Below are 16929 nucleotides of genomic sequence, written 5' to 3' on the forward strand. Positions count from 1 at the left end.
CCCTTTAGTTTGATCAGGGACATTAAGGTAAAGTAATTTTATTTAATCAGACAGCTGCAAGACATTAAAAATTACTTAATTGGATACACAAATGCTTCAGGAGCTGAAACAACAATTTTTGAATGCTTTGCTAAGACAACCTGTAATGTCAGCATTTTGTCCTCCTCTGAGGTTGAAAAGAGTAATGCACTGTAATTGTGGTCAATTTAGCATTTAACACAATTCATCCATCTCATAACACAAGTGGTTGGGATGATAATGTTAAAACCACTGTGCTCGGGAGAAAGCACAGGTAAAACTGTTCACTTTGTTTCTTAGTGAGGATTTGGGTCAAGTCTGAGAAAATCCTTTGGGTATTCCCTCAATGCCATATGTGCAGGCCAAATGCTATTATTCCCCTGTCCTTAAGTGATCTTTCTGTCTACCTCATGAGTCTTGTAAAATCTATCACTGCTGTATCAGGCCACCAGACCAAGGTCAAATGGGAAGAGGTGCGTGTGTGTATGTGTGTGTCTGTTTGTCTTTGTCTGTATGTTCTTGTAATCTTGCTACTAATATGTGTTTCCCATGACAGCATCTCTGCACTTTAAGCATAGTGGGAGCCAGGTACATGAGGCTAGGAGAGGGTGTAAGCAATCTAATGCACTGTGAGACAGATGCAGAAGCAGCTTCATTTCCCCATTGTGGCACTCAAACGTGGCAGCATGCCAACTCCAACAGCTTTAAGACTTGGACTTGGCATATTAAAGACCACATGCAAGAGTAACCTGCACATTTTTCACTGACCGCTGAAGGCCCTTGTCCTAATTTGAGGGAGGAGAGCGGTTTGCTAGTGGCAAAATCAAAAGCCAACTCGTATAGATTAATACGTGTAGGTGGAACAGCGCTGTGCAGAGTGTGCAGCTGGAAAAGCCTTCGATCGCATCCCCACCTCTTCCTCTGCACCCTATGCTGAATTACAATGAAGACAAGATGCCTAGTCAGCTCAAGCAAAACAAGCCATCTGATGTGTCAAAAACACTCTGCATATGGAAAAAGGAAAAGGAAATCACTGGTGATTAATCATTGTTATGCCTCCAAGCTGGCGGCAATCATGCCTAAAGAGAGCTTTTTTTTGTACACTTGTCCATACATATGTTGATCTGTACATCCCATTTTCGTGAACATGTTGTCTCAGGAATGGTTAAGAGAAAATCCTTATGCTTTATGCCATGTGGACTCAAGGGTGAACTAATTATGGGTAAAGTTCACTGTGATCCCATCAAATGTTATTTTGGTGGCAAATAATGTCACAATTTTACAAAAGCTGTGACAAAATTTCAAAATCGCAAAAGTTAGTTCTGTAGACATATGAATTTAAAGTGCCAGTGTCTATCTGGCAGAGGCATACCTCAAAAACGTGACTTAAATAGAAAGCTACGAATCCAGTAGCTGGGAGGATCAAATATGCTACATTGCACGAGAGAGCCAATTTTCATTCAAAAATCGGCATTGCTTCTGAATCACCACACCCTTGTGAAATTGCTCCATCAATCCCCACTGCCTTTTCCCTCGAGGCAAATCCAAAATATTCAGCAATTTATTTGTGTTGCTAATTCAGCAAAGAATTCATGTTTTACATGGGCGGTATGGTCTCACAGGGACCAATACTTGTTCCAGACAGCAATGAATCAATTCCTACAAGTAGAGTGTTGTTCATGTTAACCAACAGCAGCAGGAGCAACAGAGGCAAGCGTGCAAAACGTCAGACATGTATGCACATGCACAGTCCTCCGTGCTTTTTTACATTATATAAAAGTTATATATGTCTTGCACTTTAGATGCTTTATTAACATTTAATAGATTCTATTAGCCTCCCTGGACAAAAAATAGATTTTAAAAAACACTGAGCGCTGCCTGCTGTGCGGCCCCCACCAACCCCTTTCAAAAAAGGTAAGAAACAATGGCTTCTGAAGGCATCTCAACAAATGCCTCCTTTGACCCCTGAGGAGTCAGTTATTGCTCACAAAAAGTGGATCGCATGCTCAACAATACAGCAGTTGCACTGTATGAGCAGTCCATAACTCTGCTGTGGCTGCTTTAGCTTTTACGATATGAGACGTGCTGCAATAACAGAACAGGATGTTCCACTGTGAGAAGCAAAGACTTCACAGCATGACGCACACATCATTTTAGGAGATCGACATCAAAGTTATACCTCCCATTTATAACTCATTGTTACCATGCTTTCAAGAGCATGGATGCATTTTTTCCCCCAAGCATGCAGTTATACCATACCTGTTTTGGGGTCAACAGAGAAATATGGCTGTCCTTGTAGGATACTGTAGACTATTCTGGCACTGTTTCCATAGGTGGGGTCGTCCGCATCGGTTGCTGTGACTTGCAACACAGATGTGCCTTAAAAAACAAACAAACAAACAAAAATCCAGCACATTAGTCTTGTTGTTTCTTTAAAAGGTTTACAAATGTTAATGCAACTATGAGTTATGGCTACTTTCAGCTGCTTCTTTGCCACAAGAGGTCACCACAGCGGGCAGCTCCACATGTTTGATTTGGCAGTTTTATCCTTGATGACCTTCCTGCCACAACCCAAGCTATAACTGTGCAATTGTTTTTTTTAACAAATAGATTCATGTAAAAAAATTATTTCCATGTAAAATAATAATAATAGTAATTTGAATATGGGATAACAGTGCTAGATTCAGAATGATATGATATGATATTTAAAATGCTGGGCATTTCTTAACTTATCCATAAATTCTGAACTATTGTTGCAATAAATAAAGAAATGAATCTAAATTAAAAAAAAATCTTGCCTGCAGAATGTCATGAGCTATGTCATGTCATGTAAAAAGATCATTTGTGTTTCCGATTACGCTTGAATGGGAAATTTTTTATTTTTTTTTTGTTATTTAGAAATTAAACACTTGGAGTGTTACTCATTACAAGGTTCATTAACTCATTATAATTACTTGATGAGTAGACTGTAATTGGACTACAGGCTAAAACATTATTTAATGTATATGTATGTGTATTTAGAGGTAGATCTAGAGGCATGCAGATAGATAAAGTATAAATATCTTAAGGCATCTGGACACTTGCTTTCTTGTGCTCCTTAGAGAATTAAACTATATTAAACAAGAAAACTGAAAAAGGGAAACTCACTCTACTGTGTCCCACCAAATATGATTTATTTTTTCCTTGGAATCCTGCTGGAGCAGAGGAAAATGCCAGCCATAATGAAGCGTGTACCTCACAGTATGCTTGTGTACTCTCAGCCTCGCAGCGGAAATTGTGCCGGGAATTATTTGGACTTCATCACCTCTGGGATTGCTCTGGAAACTCAACTGGTTCTAAATCATCTGTCAATTAAAACTTATTAGAACATGATTTAACTGACAGACCTTAGCTTGTTCCGTGTTACAGGCATAAGCAACGTCTCTATAAATCGTAGCAGAAACGACAAAACAGCTTTACTCTGCTTTCTATTTGGTGTTTGCGTGTATGTGTGTGGGTAATGTTTTGCTGTAATATCCCAGTAGAGACTTTAAACTGACTGCAAACGGAGCCATGCAGACTGGACCAGACTGCGTTTTTTGAGGGTAAAGACTTCATTTCAGGATTACGTTTAGAATTAATGTTCAGGTTAGATTCTAATTTATGGTGGTTAAGGTAGGGTTAAGGGGCTAAAGGCTGCATTATATGAGGGAGTGTCCCCACAGGAATAGCATATATAATGTTTTTGTGTGTACGGCTGCTGGAAGAGGCGGTAACGGGTTCGTGTTAACGCATATTCTGAGTGATAATGCACTCATTATGCTGCCCTAATACACTGTACAGTGTGCTTGGCTTTGCTCACAACGCACTTCAACTCAAGTGTTCAAGTACTCAGTGTATATATGTACCGTATATTTACAGTTATTAACTTGATGAGTTCTGATTGTACTCAGCAGAAAATGAACACTTAAATCTCATTTCTAAAAGAACAGAGAAGTTAAATGGAAATCTGTTTTTTTTTCAGGACTTTTAAGGTCACTGTGCCTTCATTTCATGTTACAGTCTTCCAAGGGATTAACACTTTTACACCACAAATAGCTGGTGGCTGCTTGACCATCATGTCTTACACAACCACTCTAACTAAAGTGGAGGCTGGAAACTTTTACCAGCTGAACTATGGAAAACATTGCTTAACCTAAACCCTGTTTACAATTTTTACATCTAATTTCATTACCTTATTTAAAGATTTTAGCAATATTTCTGTCATACGGGACAACAAATTAACTTTAAAGGGATAAAGGCTCGTCTGACTGTGAAACTGGATAATGAGGTTACCAGTAGATTATTCTCACAACCTGAGTCACGTCTCTTGTGTTAGCTTCTTTCCTAGTTTGGGATAAATTAACTTGAAATGTGAAAGCAAAAACAACATGTGCTACAAGTACATTAGAACAAAATGTATCTGTGCTTTCTCATAGATAACAGCATCTACTGGAAATAGCAAGAGATAAAAAAAAAAAAAAATAAGTCAAATGCGTGCAAGCATTACATTTTATTATGCTCATTAAGAGTTTAAGACTTACCTGATTGTGAGATTCTGCTTAACATTCTTATCAATAAGATTTATATTCCCAATAACACGCATTTAATCTAAACTATTCATTTAAACAGGGGGCTATCCAAGCCTTTGGGTTTTGAAACCACTAACTTTTCCCTTTAAAGAAAAGAGCAACTATAACTCCATCTCAAGTGGGAAAGATAAAGCAGGAAATTGATACTCCTTTCATCTTGTACTCAAAATATAACTGTTCAATTAAATAAAAGGAATGAAACAGTTGGACAACCTGGAGCATGCCCAGCTGATCAATTTAGACAGGAAAAAGAACATCACAACCAATTAGTTGCTATACTCCAAGACAGCCCTTTCCCACACTTGGGAGCTCCGGTATTGACAAATGCAGGGGGATTAGCGCTTTAGAGTGTGATGACAGTTGATTGTTACAGCCGATTTGATGCTGCAGATGCCAAACCAAAGAGGAATTACTTTAATGGACATGAGCAAAAGAGAGGGTGGGGGGGAAAAAGGCTAATTATTTTCCTCTTCACAGTCCTTGATTTCCTCCCTTGGGTCATCAATGGTGATTGATTCTTATTGTGTAACCGATGACGAAGTTTGCAGCGAACATGGGAACTTTAGAATAAGAAGTCTTGTTAGAACTAAACTAAGGATGCCAATACAGAAATTAGTGCTGTTTTCATTAACCTATAATGAATTAATTTGTGCTGACGATTACAGCAACTGCTGAATTTTTTTTAATTACGACCGTTTCATGTGGAGTTTAAAACATGTGTAAGGGGAAGACTCTCCCTTTAATGTACTTAAAACTGGACCCAAAAACCTAATGATAGTCTGTAAACAAGGTATCACAGCATAGAGTGCTAAAGCACACTCTCAAAAGAGATTAAGGCATGCGCCTGACACTTCTGAGAAAGAAATATACTGACTAGAAATATATGTTCATGAGGCCTGCCATGAATAATCATGAACACAACCAGGAATATTGACTGTTTATAAAGAGGGAGCGTACAGGTCTGCTGGGGTTTGCATATTTAATTTCTTTTATCACATTTCCGTCTCGCTCCTGCATGGAGCTGATGAAGTTATTAATTTTCTGTTTAAAGAATTTTCCAGTAACTCAGGAGATTCCTTTAGACAGATGGATAGAAATGGAATGTTTTCAACAAACTGTCAGCGCCAAGAATTTATTATCACGTTGTATACCGAGTAAAATTGCTCTGACAGCAGTTTGTCTACCATTTGGACAACCTACATATTTTGAAAGAGTGTTGTGAAATATTAGAGTAACGTTTTTGAGCTATTGTGTCTTGAAGCAGAATCCACTGGACTGAGAAAATGGTGGCTATTGTTCACACAACCTAAAAACAGAACAAGAGAGTAAAGACATACAACATCGATGTTCGCCACAAGATGCTATGCGTATGGGACGCTGTCTCGGTGGAGGTGGATAGAGGCTTTACTTTTCTCCGTGATATGGAAGACTTCACTGTCTCAATGGCGGGGATTGCTGCAGAGCCACTATTGAGTGCTTTGTAAAGACCTGCCCACCAGGGACGGAAACCATCGCAGCAACCAGAAAACAAAGATGAGAAAGAGGACTTTGCTGGCTTACAGAACATCAAACATTCTGGAGAACATTATCGCAGAGGACAAACCAGAATGCTGCATGGGGTAATGACATATTTGATAGTGGTTCTTCACACTTATATCTTTAAATCCATCTTGTTGGAGCTTTGGGTTGTACTTTAGTGTGTAAAGGCAAAGATCTAACTGTAATTTATTGTTTTGTTTTACGTTTTTTTCTTTTTTTAAGATGATGGATTAAAAAGGATTATAAACATGAAGAAGATTTGAAAAGCAACAAAAGTTTTTCATCTCTCAAACCATTCAAATGGAGGCTTACTGCTATTGGCAGTAGAGAACAATCACTTGAAGGTCCAGTATATTTTGAAGAGCTACTCACCCACTTCAGACATCTCAGGGACCGAAGCTACAAAGGGTCCATCTGGAAATTTGGGTGCATTGTCATTGATGTCTTGTACTTTGATGATGAATTCTGACTTTGGTTCCAGGGCCTCCTCTGTGTTACGGTCCAATGCTTGCGCATGGAGGACATAATGTGTTTTCCGCTCCCGATCCAAGCTCTTAGTGGCATGAATATCCCCTGTCACCTCATCGATGATAAATATAGTCCCAGCTCCTTCGCCGCTCAGAATGTACCTGACAGATCCATCACCTTTGTCTGAGTTTGAGTGAAGCTGGAATGAAAAACAGACAAAGTGTGTGTGAATATGGAGAAAAAACAGTGCAAAGTCAAATTTCTTCTTAACAACTGCAAAATACCTGCAAGATAAAATTACTAAGGCACACTTAAAGTCTGTTTTAAGCTTTTCTCATTTTAATTACAACTTCATCATGAAATTAATTGGAATATCTGCAGATTTTGGTCTTAGTAACATGAAGGCTTTGGAGTCTTGGAAATGATCTGTAGAAAAACTGATAAAATACTGTTGAAAAATATTAAAATTAGTATTAGAATTGTAACATCTAACTTGAAAATCCTTTCTCTGGCTCGTGCTAAAGTAATGCATCCTTGGAGATTGAAGTTTTTGGGGGACAATCCTTCCAAAGCTGCTCTTCTTTCTCACCAGGGGAGAGAAGAAGAGAAAACCAAGCCACTTATTAAGCCATAATTGTTACCAAAAGGGTTAAGATTTTTATCCCCACAGCTCAGCAGGCGGTTAGATATGAATAACATTTTACTATTTTACAGAATGTCAAAAGAAGGATATAATGGTATTAAGATTCAGATTTGAACAATTTAATTTTTTCATCTTTAAGCAATAAAAAAGCATCTGGTTTGAGGGAAGATTTAGTCTATGGAGACACATAGATGTAGGCACGTATGCACTAGATAAATAATTTATATTAGTTGTAAAGACTAAATAGTAAGCAGCACAACACAAAAGGTGAAAGAACATAAACTCATACAAACTGATATTTTCAGTGGATCAGTGGAAAAGATTTCTCACATTAACTATTTTTAGCTGAGAAGTAATAAATCACAGTCACATTTCTGTTCAATGACAATTAGCAGCATCTGTCATAGCACTAAATTTTCACAGTCACCAACAGTTCCTAACAGAGGACCACAGAGGGTAAATCATAGACACGCTAAAGAAAAAACGTAAAAAAAAATCAGTATTTATTAAAAAATTGCAAACACAGACAAGAAACAAGCTGGGACTTGTTTGATTTGCAGGGGTGCAGCAGCAGTGTTTCCAGGGAGACACAAGTCAAAGCCTTAGATGCCTAAACTAGTTTGTCAACAAATAACCTTCTCCACTGACATATCGAGTTTGGGCTCAGCGATATGAAACTTAAAAACACTGAACGCAATAAAGAATTTCCTCAGTGCTTTGTCAGCTTAAGAATATCAACCTTTTTGTCCTTGAGATGGAACACACTCTCCCAAATTCAGTTTGACAAGGACCAAATGATGATAATGTACAGTATATGCAGTATTATAATACAAACCTAAACCAAATAAGATAGAAAACCCTCTGCATAGCACACCCTCTCAAACCACAGCAATTAGACCCATTTCCTAGATGAGATAAAGAAGCAGTAAGGCTCTCATAGAAACACTGGAGCAACATTACTGTGAAGCAGTTGCTTTTGTATTAGCACAAGACATTAATGAGAACTTTAAACCAATGGAACATAACTGGTACAAGTATTTAGCTTTCTGGCTGTATCATTTTACAAAGTAAGAGTCACAAAGGCTTATACTGAAAATCATTTGACAAAGAATTGTTTATTTCTATAAATAATTAAAGTGATTATTTTTAGTGTATATGAAAGTGTTGGTAATGTGCTATCAAGGATTTTTAACAAGTGGCCAGCTAGCAGCTTTGATTTTATTGTGGGGGGGGGAAGAAAAAGGACTGGTGCAGCGTCTGAATTAGGACACAGCTAAAATGTTTTGAAGTGCAGAACTGAAGACAAGACAGCCCATTTTCAAAGTAACCTAAATATAGTAGCAATTCATCTTACCATTCAATTCATTGAGCGCATTTAGGAGTGCACTCGTTATTGACTAAGACTCATCATATTGTGTCTTTTTTGTGTTTGCTTTTTGCACCACAAGAAAAGCTGTATAACCTCCCTGTAACATGCAATAGGACATGTGATGTTAAAGCGCTGCTCTATTTTCACTTTCATGTGAGTAAAAGAAAAGCTGAATTAGAATAGCAAAGAAGGACACATAGTCTAAAATGTACAATCGTTATAGAATACACAGAGTTATTTAACATGTCCTCAGCAGAGGTCCTCTGGCCACATCTAATCAAAACCTGGACTAGCAAATAAATGACTAATTAGAAAGCTGCAGCTGATTGCAGCCTGACTCTTGATGAGAGCTGACTGTCCTTTCTGTGGTAAATATCAAGCCTGTAATTAGATAAGCAGTCAAAGATCCTGTTGAATTAGGTGGTTAATCAGCTTCTTGATTGTACTAATATGAACCTACAAAGCAAGAAATCAGGATGTGTCCACATACTAGTGGACACAAGTTACTTTTCAGACATGATTTGACCCACTTTTAATTCAGTTCCAGCAATTTAGAAATATTAGCTTCAAGTGTTGGCTGTAGAAGGATAATCGAATCACCCAATATATTAAATAATTCAAACAGAGAATTACAGATATTACTTAACAGTTCAATTCTATATCTTCAACATGCACGTATTCGCTTCTATCAAGCAGCACTCTGCTCCAGCTCATAAACAATTTTGCCTCCAGTCAGACTGCTAATTTAGCCATTGACTTGTTTTGAAGGAGTTAATATATTATGCTTGGCAAAAGCACAAACCAATGATGCACATGGTGATGATTGCCTTCCAAAATCTATGGATGACGAATGATTGTTAACAGGTTGCGGGTCGTTACATAAACACCATAGGCTCAAAGTACAGCAGCTGAGAATAAAACAATAAGACAATGAACGTTTAAATCAAAGGAGTTTAATGAGCAATAAGGATGCCTGCTCAGTATGGTAAGTGGTCTTGACTCATCTTCATGATAGACATGTAGCACATGCAATGCCTTTGATAAATAGTCTGTCCATTTTGATCATCAACATGTTCAAGCTCCCCAACCTTCTCTGCTAACAAATATGGTCTCTTCAGCATTTTTAGAGTTTCTCTAGTCCATTTACCTTGCTGCCTTAGAAGACACGGTTCTGCTATAAAAAGTAAATCACAACCATAGGTGTTCAGCAAAATATAACTGAGGTAAATTTTCCCTTCATTACATTTAATATTTCAGAGTTTATAACATTTACTCATCGGCCACTTTTTGCATCTGTACAACTGCTTGTTAATGCAAGTTGATTTCCAGCTTGGCAGCAATTCAGTGCATTTAAGAATGTAGACATAGTCAACACGATGTGCTAAAGTTCAAACTGAGCATCAGAATAAGGGAAACAGTGGATTTACATGACTTTGAATGTGGCATGGTTGTTTGTGCCAGTGTTTATGGAGAATGATCTGAAAAAGAGAACGTATCCAGTGTATGGCAGTTTTTTGTTGATGCCAGAGGTCACAGCTGATAGAAAGGCAACAGTGAATAATACACAACTTGTTAAACTAAAGTATGCAGAAACGCTTCTCTGAATGTAGAGCAATGGGAAATGGAAGCACAGGAGCTACAGTTGTAGAAAACCACACCATGCGCCACTCCTGTCAAATGAGAACTGCTAACAATTTGCAAAGATTGAAAAAAAAAATGTCGCCTGGTCTGACGAGTCTTGATTTCTGCTGCAACTTTTGGATGGCAGGGTCAGAACTTGGCACGACATGAAAGGATGGATCCATCCTTCTGGGCATCAACAGTTCAGGCTAACAGTGGTGGTATAATGGTGCAGGGGATAATTTCTTGGCACACTCTGGGCTCCCTATTCCCTCCTTATTCCCTCCCTAAACAATATTTTAAACACCTCAGCCTACCTGAGTATTGTTGCTGACCGTGTCAGCATTCTGACAGCTGCTTCTAACGAGATAAAAAACCATGTCCCAAAGCTCAAATCTTCTCAAACTTGTTTGTTGAACATGACAATGAGTTCACAAATGCCTTCCACAGTCATCAGTTCTCACTCCAGTAGAGCACCTTTGGGATGTGGTGGAACAGTAGACTTGCATTATGGATGTTCAGCTAACAAATCTGCAGCAACTGCATGACACAGTCACAATAGACCAAAATCTCTAAAAAATGTTTCCAGCACCTTGTTGAATCTGTACCAAAAAGAATGAAAACAGTTCAAAAGATGACCTGGAATTAGCAAGGTGTATGTATTAAAGTGAGAGGGTGTGAGTGGACTTGATCCTCATGTGAAAAGATCAGCTTTTCAAATGTATTCATGTTCAAAAAATAGCCCCGTCCCTTCATTTTTGTCCCTTCATTTTGTTGATTTGGATGAATTCTGGGTGAATCATAACATTGCTGTAGGTAATGTAGAATAAGGAGGGGATGTTTTTCTCATTATCATTTAATATTTTAATATGCCATTATTAGTTCATTAGAAGTATATAACCAGCTTTGCATTAAGCATAAATTGAAGTTTTTGATCTTACATTATTCTTTGCATTACAGTGATGGTGATAACTTTAGTTTGATCTTTTCTTACAGGTACCAGAATAATAACATGATTTTCCATTGCAGATGTAACCATGATCATTCCATACACATTGCAGTTTGTTGCTCATTCTAGAGTTGTGCTCAAGGTAATTAAAGGTTAAAAGCTACAGCCAGCGCGAGTCTGGCTGATCTATGGAGGGCAAAGGCTTTGAGCTTGGAAGGCCGCACGCGCTTACACAGCACTTATAAGATGTTATTCTTGATGATTTTGTGCTTAGTCATGTTTTAATATGTTTTAAGTAGAAGTAGCTGATCCAGCAATATTCATTTAATATTATATACTTGATTTAGAGCAATACACACTGATGGTCTTAATAAATGAAAGAGTCCTTGTAGCTGCCATGTTGTGTCTTAGCAGGGTACAGACGGTTCCAGGAGACGGGGGCAGTCAGCGTCTGCCCTCGGGAAGGAGACAATGTTATTCTTTGTGTTAAATAAAATTGTCAACATTGATTGTATTACACCTGTCACTACGCATGAGGGGGCGTTCTAATACCCTGATTTCATAAAACTATGGTGATGTGTTTTTTGAGATGAGATCTGAGACTGTCTGCATACAGTGTCCATCTCCCACGTGTGTGTGATCATTAAATCATCGTTTGACTCAACCCGACCGGACCAGTGTTGTTATTGTGGGTTTTTCCTCTGGTGTCCATCCCCAATATTTTTGAACCATAACAGTAACCATCCATTATACCATAAACAGAAATAAATAGTTTCTAAACATAGAGGTGGACTTTCAAACTTTTTTCCCCTAGATATTATTTTCCCTTCCAGGCCACAGGTGATCCAAATCACCCAAATGTCGAGTAATTTTACAAAATCTGCCTACTTTGGGGTTTAAATCAACATTATTTTAAAAAGTCTGATAACCTATTTAATCGTAAATACCGTGAAACTTAATAGACTTTACCCAGGACGGTACCCTGACTTTACCACTGTCCCTTTATGGTCCCCATCACTGCTATTAAGGGGGACATTTATACTTCACATATTTCCTCCCCTAACTGTACCAAAACAAGCTTGTGGCAATTTGCTGTCACACTATTTTGAAAACTAGGCTTTATTTCTCTGCAGTGGGTGCTTCCACTACATTCCGCCTTCAGTGTTGGAATATTTTATTTATACTTCATTAATTTTGATCACACGGAAAATTTCATGACATCCTGCCTTAATGCAATTAGTGTCAATTTTGTTAAACCACAGAGCGGGCTTGATGTGAACTTAGCATACATCAAGACCATGTGTGGCAATCCAGATGATGGGGGATTGAAAATGATGGCAATGTCCAAGTCTTGCAGTAAATAATAAATGAAAATGCATGACAATCTTTCACAAATGCTGCCAGGAAAGGTCCAAGAATTTATGAGGAAGGTGAAATATAACCTCTAAACCTTGTTGTTTTGATATCTCTGCACAAAATCTTTGAGGAATTCTTTTCATCCACAGGCCATCAAAACAGGATTGTGTTTATCTCTCTGCCTCTACTGGTGACTATATTAAAGACTAGTCGAATAGATGATTGGCATGTGGCTGGCAGCTGGAAATGCATTTCTGAGGAGTTTAAAGAGATCAACAGAGTCTGGAGCTCTAAAGCTGCATAGCGAAAACACTCCAATGTCAAAGAAAACCAACCTTGTGCTTTCATCATATGCCCACAGGAGCAACCCGGTATCTATAGCGTATCTTCACTTTCTTTTGTCAACATGCTGTATATTTTCACAGTTTGGGCTACGTAGACTCATTCTTGAGAGTGGCTTGCAACTGTTTGTGTTCACAAGCTAATTGGTACTCAGAGCCAACCAGTTTACTTTTGGTACTGTCAAGCCAATTACAGGAAGAGAAGAGATTTGAGGAAGAGAGGGATCCTCCAACCTGAAAGAAATCTGCAGCTAGAACATAAGTTCTGCAACATTAAACATGGATTTTACTCATTGTAGTCATGCTGGAAAGCATAATAAAGTTAATGGGTCAGACGTAATCAAACTAAAGCTGTAACTTATGATTACAGTAACAGAATCGCCCATTTAGTCTGTCAGAGTTGATGACAAATAGAAATTCTCAAATTACAAATTATGAGTTACTAAAGCATGATGTGAAAAATTGCACCCGCAAATTACAATAACTGAGCAGCACACGAACAATTTCTTCTACACCTGCATATAACATTTAACCAGGAAACATATTTGAAATGTGTTTTCCGCGAGTGTCTTGGGATGAGACAGGCAGCATAATCTTGGCACATTTTTTGATGGTGGGAGAAACCACGGCGCCCTGTGTAACTCATGCAATCCTGGGTAGCATATAAATGCTCCACACTGACGAGCCCTGTCAGATTACCAGCTGACTACCAGCCTTTGAAAGGGTTCACATTAACAACTGATCAAAATAATCAAATAGTATAGTATTTGCAGTATTTTTCTTTTCTTTTGCTTATTTTTGATTTGTTTTTGTTGTAATATAAGATTGCTGTGTTGAGTTATAGCTGGTTTAATTATATTTATTGTTGCTAATCTTGCACTATGTGCAATTGGTAAATGGCCTGTATTTATATAGCGCTTTACTAGTCCCTAAGGACCCCAAAGCACTTTACACATCCAGTCATCCACCCATTCACACACACACATTCACACACTCACACACTTTTCACTTTTCACACAATTCTTCTGGTGTATTTATTAAATCTTTACAAGTAGAATTAATTAATAAGAGGGTCACACAGTTATGTAGCCTTACAAATGTGGTTTCATACTTTACCCTCCCTTTAAAAGGACCCTGTCTAACAAACCCTGTCTAAATATGTGGACAGCACCTGTCTTTCTATGTAGATGTCCCTGAACACACCATGGCAAAGCTCAGCTGAAGTAATCAGCTGATTTGGCATATCTGGTCTGGGGAGCCAGGATAAAAGCCACTCCAGCTCATTTAGCCTTCTCTCTCCCTCTGTGGCTTTCCATCTGCGACTGTTCATTCTTTGGTGATTTAATTTAGTTCATGCTCCAAAATGCCCCACAACTCACCATGCTCACATACATACACTTAATGGTAGCAATATTTCTGATGAGTACGTGCCACATTTAAACTGATTTTTATCGTTAGGTTCAAAGAAATTGTGTACCCAAAAATGTTACTACAACAACAAAACTAATTTGTAACATTTATTATTATTATTATTATTATTATTATTATTATTATTATTATTATTATTATTATTATTATCATCATCATCATCTGCTATAATAATTAAGTTACTGGACCCATCCATCCATCCATTCGCTTCCGCTTATCCTTTTCAGGGTCGCGGGGGGCGCTGGAGCCTATCCCAGCTGTCATAGGGCGAAAGGCGGGGTACACCCTGGACAGGTCGCCAGGCTGTCGCAGGGCTAACACATAGGGACAGACAACCATTCACATTCACTCGCACATTCACACCTAGTGGCAATTTGGATTAATCAATTAACCTATCCCCACAAGCTGCATGTCTTTGGATGGTGGGAGGAAGCCGGAGTACCCGGAGGGAACCCACGCAAACACGGGGAGAACATGCAAACTCCACACAGAAAGACCCCGGCCTGATGGTGGAATTGAACTCAGGACCTTCTTGCTGTGCGGCAACAGTGCTAACCACCGTGCCACCGTGCTGCCTGTTACTGGACCCTCTCATCATATCTAATTTAAAATGGCTGAAAAAAAAAGAGTTAAGTGTAAAAAGTTTCATAACTTCATATAAATTAACGGGAGAGCTTTAAAAATTCACTTAGTAACACTGGCACCAGGGCCTTGGTATTTACAGTCAATAAATAAAACCACTGCTGTGTTTAAACTGTGCAAAGAAATATTTCATACACAAATATGTGATCCCTCAATAATTTCTTACCTGATTTTACTTATAGTCTGAAAACCAACAACAATAAAAAAGCTCATAAAATAAACACAATTTTAAAAGAATACAACATCTTAGCTGAAAGGCTTAAGTGTACATTTTTCTTTTAAAATATTCTGATAGAGAACTCTCCGCACTTCATGAGAGACTCTCGGCTTTCATAATATTAGCTGTCCCACAACTGCAACATTTCTACAAAATAGTGATTATGCCCTAGTTTAATATTTGTTATACAACAGCAGTCGCTTTCTACTCAAAGCGCCTTGAGGCAACTGTTGTGATTTGGCACTATACAAATGAAAATTGAATTGAATTGAATTGAATTGAATCTTAGGCTAACAGCTCCTTGTCCTCCACTTGGTGCTTTTATTTTTTCACATCCACTTTGGTGTCAAACTTTTTGGACTTGAGCCACGGTCCATGTCTCAGGGGCTATGGCATCCAATACCTTGGTTATTGCAGCCAAAGCCTTGCTTTTTGTCCCTAAAAAAAATTGAAGAAAAACATCGGCTCTCCAAAGGAAATTTGTGACTTTTGAAGGTCCTGACACTATAGATTAATTTTCTTCAAACAGCAGTTCTCCTCTTTTTTGGTATAGTTCTCAGGGTTGTCTCTTATGAGAAGATTATAACTTTCTCTATGAAAAACCTTCATGTTTTGTATTCTCTAACGTTTCAATGGTGGTAAGAACAAAAATGGCTGGTGTGCATTCTCCATCTGAAGGTAATTTTTCGTGTACTTTTTCAATTCGAACAATTTTCTGCACGTTATAGTGACTGACCCAATCAGTGTCAATGCAGTGTCAAGTCCCAGTCTGTGTCTGTGCTGCTGATTAAAACTCAGTATAAGTATCAATCTGCAGTTGGTGTGAAAAATGTGAATGAAATCGACATTGTCTGCCCAGTCATCAAGCCTAACCTGGCAAGCATGCTCTGTCAAAACTTTCGGGTGAAGGTTGTGCTTTAGAAATGTAATTTCAAAGGTACAAGTAAGTAGACATGAAAGACTTCGAAGACTAGCTGACTCACAGGGTACAGTGAGCCAATGAATCTTTACACCAAACGGATGTGAATACAAATTTGACAGATTCAGATTTCACAACTGAAAAATATTAAATCCTTTGTTTTATAATGAGAAAGAAACACATCAAAACCACATATCCCTAAGCTTGACCCATCAAATATTGAATTAGCAATTTTCTGCCAACTGATCATCCAATGTATTAACAGATTTTACTACTAAAAGGGACATTATCTAGGAGCTGTTTAGTCCCCCTACATAGCTATTTTTCAACCAACAACATACAGAGAACAAACAGTTCTAAATGCAATGGCAAAAAAATTATAGGTAAAGATTAAAAGTCTTAATTTATGAAATATTGGAACATGAACTATTAAGGCATTAAGTTGTGGCTTAGACATAACCACCATGCCAACAATTCTCTTCCTTCCATTCTTCTCTGCTGAAGAAAGAGAGCTGAATGACTGCCTGGTTCTGCAGCAATCAGGCAAACGGCTTAGAAGCTGTGTGCAAATCAAACCAGAATAACTCTTCTCCCATTACAGGTGGAGACGGGAAAATTACTTAAAGCCTGCCTGTGAACTTAAATGGAGTGTGCAAATATCAACTTCCTAAAATAAAACAGTAACAGAATCTTAACAATTAGGGCTGTGCGATATGACCAAAATCTCATATAAGAATTCTATCATCCCGATAACGATATAAATCACAAAAATGTAACATTTTCTGTAAATTCTGTGAATCTCGGGCAGCT

General features: G+C 38.1%; 1 protein-coding gene across 2 annotated transcripts in view; it reads right to left on the reverse strand.

Moving 5' to 3' along the window:
- LOC146662495 (cadherin-18) overlaps positions 1–16929 on the reverse strand; it is a 210486-nt gene that overhangs the window by 58455 nt on the left and 135102 nt on the right. For both annotated transcript variants that reach the window (XM_085419158.1, XM_085419157.1), the window contains exons 3-4: positions 6540–6834; positions 2278–2397 (exon numbers count right to left, since the gene is read on the reverse strand). In XM_085419158.1, coding sequence (XP_085275284.1) covers positions 2278–2397; positions 6540–6834 — 415 coding nt within the window. The remainder of the gene's footprint in view (positions 1–2277; positions 2398–6539; positions 6835–16929) is intronic.

This window comes from Rhamphochromis longiceps, linkage group LG9, assembly GCF_057381845.1.
Source record: "Rhamphochromis longiceps isolate RC_006_pf linkage group LG9, R_longiceps_female_GT1.1, whole genome shotgun sequence".
In the NCBI taxonomy this organism is placed as follows: Eukaryota; Metazoa; Chordata; class Actinopteri; order Cichliformes; family Cichlidae; genus Rhamphochromis; species Rhamphochromis longiceps.